At 53.1% G+C, this 6,000-nt stretch overlaps 1 protein-coding gene across 5 annotated transcripts in view; it reads right to left on the reverse strand.

Moving 5' to 3' along the window:
- DIP2C (DIP2 acetate--CoA ligase C (putative)) overlaps positions 1-2,345 on the reverse strand; it is a 327,977-nt gene extending 325,632 nt beyond the window's left edge. For all 5 annotated transcript variants that reach the window (XM_086741904.1, XM_086741903.1, XM_086741901.1 and 2 more), the window contains exon 1: positions 2,170-2,345. In XM_086741904.1, coding sequence (XP_086598030.1) covers positions 2,170-2,254 — 85 coding nt within the window. In that variant the 5' untranslated portion in view covers positions 2,255-2,345. The remainder of the gene's footprint in view (positions 1-2,169) is intronic.
- Positions 2,346-6,000: the final 3,655 nt, after the last annotated feature.

The following is a 6,000-nucleotide window of genomic DNA, read 5'->3' on the forward strand; positions in this document are numbered from 1 at the left end:
TGAAAACCATTTAACTCAGAGTTAGCACAGCCAGAGTATGACCAACCAGTCTTCTGCAGCACAACTGTACAAATTACTGATCCCACTATCTGTAGGGATTAGTTTTGGGAACAGGCCAGGAGTTCCAACAGGGGTGTCTAAAGGTACAAACTTTAAGCAGTGAATGATTTCATTTTCTTGGGCACTCAATACTGTCATGTACTTGATTAAGAGCACATCAAGAGCAGCTTGAGGGAAGACACTGAAATGAGGATGCTGACCCTTTCCCCACTCCCCTCCCAATTACAAGTGATCTTCATTTAGGCTGCCACAGTCAGAAAACACAAGCCATCCCGTCTGCTGGGTGTAACGTCAGTGGCACAGAAGGAAAGATATTGTCAGTGGGCTAAATTCATTCCAGCTCTAGCTGCAGGGAAGTTACAGCAGTGCAGATCCAGATGTCCAATTGCAAACCACGTCCCACTTCCTCAGAGCCCTCTTGGATTATGCTTACAGCAACAGAAACTGCACCGTAAAACTGTATTACAACTTTAGTACACTGAATTAGCATATTTCTTATTGAAGGTCTATGCCAGTTTGATTTTGGTCTTCTGCAAGCATCTATTAACAGCTGTTGTAATCAGTATCTTCTTGATGTGTAGACAATGATGTGATACACACCAAGAAGCACTTTCTGCATAAAGCAAGAACACTACATATACCGTGATACAAACAGTCTTTCCTCCCACCCTCACTACCACAGATAAAGGCCAATCGACAGGCAGTGCATCACAGAACGGCAATACTGTATTTAACTCCTCTTATTTCAGGTTTTCAGGGCACCCTCGGGGAGGGGGAGGCACAGAAATGGGTGCCACAAGCAATCCCAGTAGCTCATCCTCCTCTTCACCCTCAAAGCGTTAAAAGGAAAATACAATGTCAACATCAGCTCCTCCCTGCTGATGAAACTGGCTCGAGTGCATTTTACTTTCTGGCTTGGAGCCCTTACAAACCGTTACAAAAAGACTGAAAGACAAGACAGACAGCTCAATACATTGACCACTTCCAATAACTAATTTGGGACACACTGGGTCATTTGCCCCTTCTGCTAAGTACTGTAGCCTCTGGGTGGTGAGCGAACCCTGATATTTCGGATTTTTTATTAAAAAAGGAGGGCAGCTAATAGCAGATTTGCATTTCAGGAAAGAGCCATCCCCAGCATCCGCACAGATAAATACTCCCCACTCTCTTCCTCTGGGAGGCACAGATTACATCCGATACACTAAAATCGTCTCCGAGACCGACGGCACTCCGGGCGTTCGATCCCCATCAGCCAGGGATCCCGACGGGCACTGATCGCTGCCTGCCTTTCCCTCCTCAACCGGAGCCGACACAGAGGGAAGCGGGGAGCCGGGGCCGGGCTGGGGCTCCCGCTCAGCCTCCCGCCGCGGCAGCAGCGATGCGCAGGCTGCGCGGGAGCCTGCCCAACCCGCGCACCGGCGGAGCATCCAAATCAACCACGCCAAGAAAACCACCACAAGCCTTCCATTATACATAGGAAAAAAAAAAAAATCCCGCAATTAAAAAAAAAAAAAATCGTTTCCTCTAAGCGACCTAACTCGTATTGTCCAAAACGACCTTATCACGGGGTATTTCGTGGCAGCCGACACGCACGTTGCGTGGACTCCGCGGCGAGTCCCTCGATACGGTCAAAGAGGGTGCGTTTGGTTTTTGGATTTTTTTTTTGGCCCGCAGGTACACGGCAGATCTCCGCGAAGCGGCATTTTCCCGGCCGGGCAGGCAGCCCTCCGAGCCAGCCCCACGGATTTTTCCACCTCCCGCCCCACGGCGCGCAGGGCTGGGGCCGCCAGCCCCGCAGCCGGAGCCCCCGCCAGCGCCGCGGCGGCCAGCGGAGAGCGAACGCACAGGTAGAACAAAACACCAAACACACCCGCGCCGGTGCCCTCCGCCGGCGGGAGCGGGGGTGGGGGGGGGGGGTGTCGGTGAGGGCAGCCCGCAGGCGCCGCCGGGCCCGGGGCGAGGAGCGCGGCAGCCCCGCGGGCCGCAGGGTGGGTGAGGGGGGAACCGGGGCAGGGGCTGCCGCGCTGCGCCTCTCCGCTGCCGCGCGCCCGCGCCAACCGCCGCCCGCGCGAGGGCCGGGCCCGCCCCGCCGCCCCGCCGCCCCTTTACCTTCGGAGAGCTCCAGCTCCAGCTCGGCCAGGCGGGCCCTCACCTCCAGGGGCAGGGACACGCTCTCCAGGCTGCGGTCCGCCATGCTCGCGCGGCGGGGACGGGCTCTCCCCTCCTCTGGCTGCCCCGCGCTCCCCCTTTGTCCGCGGCTGAACGGGGAGAGGGAAGGCGGCGGGGCCGCGGCGGGTGGCTGAGTCCTCCCCGCTGTCTCAGCCGGGCATGTAGGGGTGGGGGGGGTGAGGGGGAGAGAGGCGGGCGGGCGGTCCGCGCGGGGGGACGGGGCGCGGAGGGAGGGAATGCGGAGGTTTCTCCTCTCCTCCCCTCTCCTCCTCCTTCGCCGCCTCCTTCAGCGGGGCCCCGCCATGGCTGCTGCTGCTGCTGCTGCTGCCGCTGCTGCTGCTGCTGCTGCTGCTCCCGCCGCCGCCCGCCCGCGATCGCTCCGCATCGGTTCGCCGCCTCGCCCGGCCCAGCCCACCCCCTGCCCTCCGCCGCCCGACACCGCGGCGGCGGCGGCTCCGGCCCCGGCCCGTTCCTCCCTGCCCGGCTGAGGCTGGCGGCGGCGCCCGGCGCTGCGGTGCCGCTACCGCGACTGCTGCTGCCCAGGGACCGCGCCGCTGTCACATCCACGTGACCGCGCCGCCCCGCGCCCCCGCCGCCGGCCCCCAGGGGGCGCCACAGCGCCGGCGGCGCTCCGCGGGGCGCTCCGCGGCCGCGCAGCGGGGCCAGCCCGCCGCGCCCCTCCCACCCCGGCCTCCCGAGCGGCCGGATGGCGCCGCGGGTTCCCATGGGCTCCGTGTCCCGCGCTCCAGGCCGACCTGGCTCCAGCGCCCTGCATATGCCCTGCGGGCTCAGGGCAAGGCGTTGTCGTTTATTCCTCCTGACTCCCTCCGAGCAGGGCTGCGGGTCCCCGATTTACCGAGGAAAGAGGGAAGGAGTGGTGTGCTGAAGGCGAGCAGGCTTTCCAGCGCCCTGCGCCCCGTTTGCCTTCCCCACCCGCCAAACAACTTCCAAAGTACCTCTGTTTTCACTTTGTTCTCTGCATTCAGCCCATGGCAGACTTGGCAGTGTTAGACTAACAGTTGGACTCGATGGCCCTAAAGGTCTTTTCCAACGTAAACTATTCTATTCTATTCTATTTCTATTTCTATTTCTATTTCTATTTCTATTCTACTTCTATTCTGGTTTGTTCTATTCCAAACTAGCAATTCTGGCACCTACATCACGAAGCCCTAGGTGCACGTTTCTCTGAAGAGTGGTGTGATCTTAATATAATAAAAAAGAACAGAACTAATGCTGTGGTGTGTCCATGCTCAGCACCAGTGCGTACCAGCTGACACTGAGCCCATATCTGCAGAACATGGTAGAAAGAACTGACTCACCAGGACTCTTAATTACACTGCTCCAACGTAAAAAGGAACTGTTCTGAAAACATTTAATAAAACTCCCCTCCTGATCAACAAATATGTTTCACAAGGATCATCTTCTGTTCTTTTTCTCCCTGTAAATATTTTCTTCCTTTTTTTTTGTTTGGTTTGTGTTGAGTTTTGGTGGGTTTTTTTTAAAAAAAAAAACCTCTCACAAGAAGGAAGGAGCGAGATAGCACAGCACTTATCATTTCAAAAATCCTTGGGAGTCCCAGTGGTAGAACAGGTCTTAGTGGGACACAACGTTAGCAGAAAGAAAAAGGCATAATCATCCCCAGGCCAACCTTGGCTTACTGGCTCACTGCTTCATGCAGTGGAAGAAAAGGAAGGATGTAGGAATTTCTTCAAAAGATGAAGCTTAGGTTGCGACTATACTAAACAATGTAATTTTTTAATACGTTGGGGAACAAAAACAAATTACCTCATAGTACCAGCTGCGCTGAACTGGCGTCAACACTGGAGCGATTCCTGCAGCGTGTGCAGGGCTGGTGGTTTCTCCTGTTTTCGCTGGTTACCAGCCCCAGACACGGGAGAGCTGTTTACACCCAGGCCGTGGCCGATGCCAGCATCGCTTCAGCCAGACCAGTGGCAGAACTGGTTGGGATACTTTGGTGAGGTTGCCTGCCATAAACAAAGCTTGAACACACAAAGTTCCTTAATTTTATGATGTTGTTACTCATTTTATTGTCATGTGTGTTGATTTCTAGTAACCACTCCTGGGCTACTCTTTCATGCACTGTGAGATAAGAGCCCTCTGGTTTGCCTCTCTTTACAGGGCCATTACTTTCAGCAGCGTGGTGACGCGTGTGCCGTTTTGGGCTATACAGACGCCTCTCCCCCAGCGCTGTGCTACACGGGGGTAAGATTTTTACCTTTTGTTGAGCACTGTGTGTTTCCAATACAGACATTCAAAAAATTATCCGGGTCTTTCTCATTCATTACATCAAGACCTAAACAATGAAAAGCAATTAAATCCAAATATGCTCCAGGGCTCCTACCTGAGAATCCGAGTTTTGTTTGTTCTGTTGTGTTCTGTGGGATGGAATAGGCTGAAAGTATCAGCCTTCTGCAGAGCAGCTTTTTCAAGTGTGATGGAGGCAGCCAAGAGGGAGGCAAGGGAAAGCTTTGCGGTGATCCAGCTTCTTTCACTAAAGCGTATCTCTGAGTTGCACCTTTACATCCTCAGGCCTGATAGGAGCTGATTATTTTACTCATTTTGTGATCATGACAGAATCTGTACCAGTGGTGTTCACGCCGCTTTCCAGATTTTTCCTTTTGTGAAGTTACATAAAGGGACCTAAAAAGAAATATTTGAACATTCACATCATTGTACCTGAAATGTTCTTGGCGCTTTGACGACAAGCCCTGTGTTTCGGGCATCTGGTGTTTTTAAAGGAAGAGCAGTAACCTGGGGTTGGAACTCATCTGGCAGAAATGGAAATGGCTAACTTGGGCAGACTCTGTCAGGGTGATGTGCTGGGTGGTGGCTGCTGTGGAGGGAGTTTTGGGGGCTGCATGGGCCCCAGGCAGGCAGGGCCATCCCATCCCCTGGGGCTGGGTGCAGACAGGAGGGAACACTGTGGGAACCTTGACTTGGGGCTCCATCAGCCAAGCCCCAGCATGGGGATGCGTGTGGGGCCATGGCAGCCTCCCTCAGGAAGCCCATTTATTCCCCTAGGGCTGAGAGATTTCTTACTTATGTGAAGTATCAGGACCCAGGCTCCAGGAATGGAATCTCAAGCAAATAATTTGCACCATGACTTTGATGAAATGCTGAAATTCCAATGAAAAAGAAGCAAGTCAGCAGATTTGACCTAGCTGGTCTTAACTCATGGATCCTTTCAGATTTGTAGATAAGAGGTTACATCCTAATCATCCCCTGGAATGGGGGATAGAAATGTTCCTGACTCCAAGAAAAGCAGGATACTATTTGTAATTTGGATGCAGTGATTAATTAACACAGTCAGGATTTGTAGAATGCTTTTCTATCAGTGCGTTTCGACAGACATGGCGGTAGTTGCATGGTGTATGGTTTCATCTGCTTTCAAGAGAAGAAACGAGTCAGGGATGCCTTTCCAACAACGGTCCTGGTCAGCACAGCTTATGAGTGACTTCGTACGCAAATGCTTTCATTGAAATTATTTGGATTATTTACATGCAATGACCCATTTGATCACATGTATCTTCGTGGAAGAAAGAAAAAAAAAGTGTATTTTTACTTAATACTTATTGTAGTGGTCAAATCCTACTGGAGACTATGCTCCATATGGATCACCCTGTGGTGTCAGCAGCTGAGTGAAACCTCTGAAGGACCACATAGAATTGAGCTTGACTAGATAAAAATTCTCTAAAAATCCTAGCTCTCTCACAGCAAAAGATGTATCCCGTTTTGCAGAGATTTATCCTG

The sequence above is a fragment of the Chlamydotis macqueenii genome, chromosome 2, assembly GCF_036417535.1.
Source record: "Chlamydotis macqueenii isolate bChlMac1 chromosome 2, bChlMac1.mat, whole genome shotgun sequence".
Lineage (NCBI taxonomy): Eukaryota > Metazoa > Chordata > Aves > Otidiformes > Otididae > Chlamydotis > Chlamydotis macqueenii.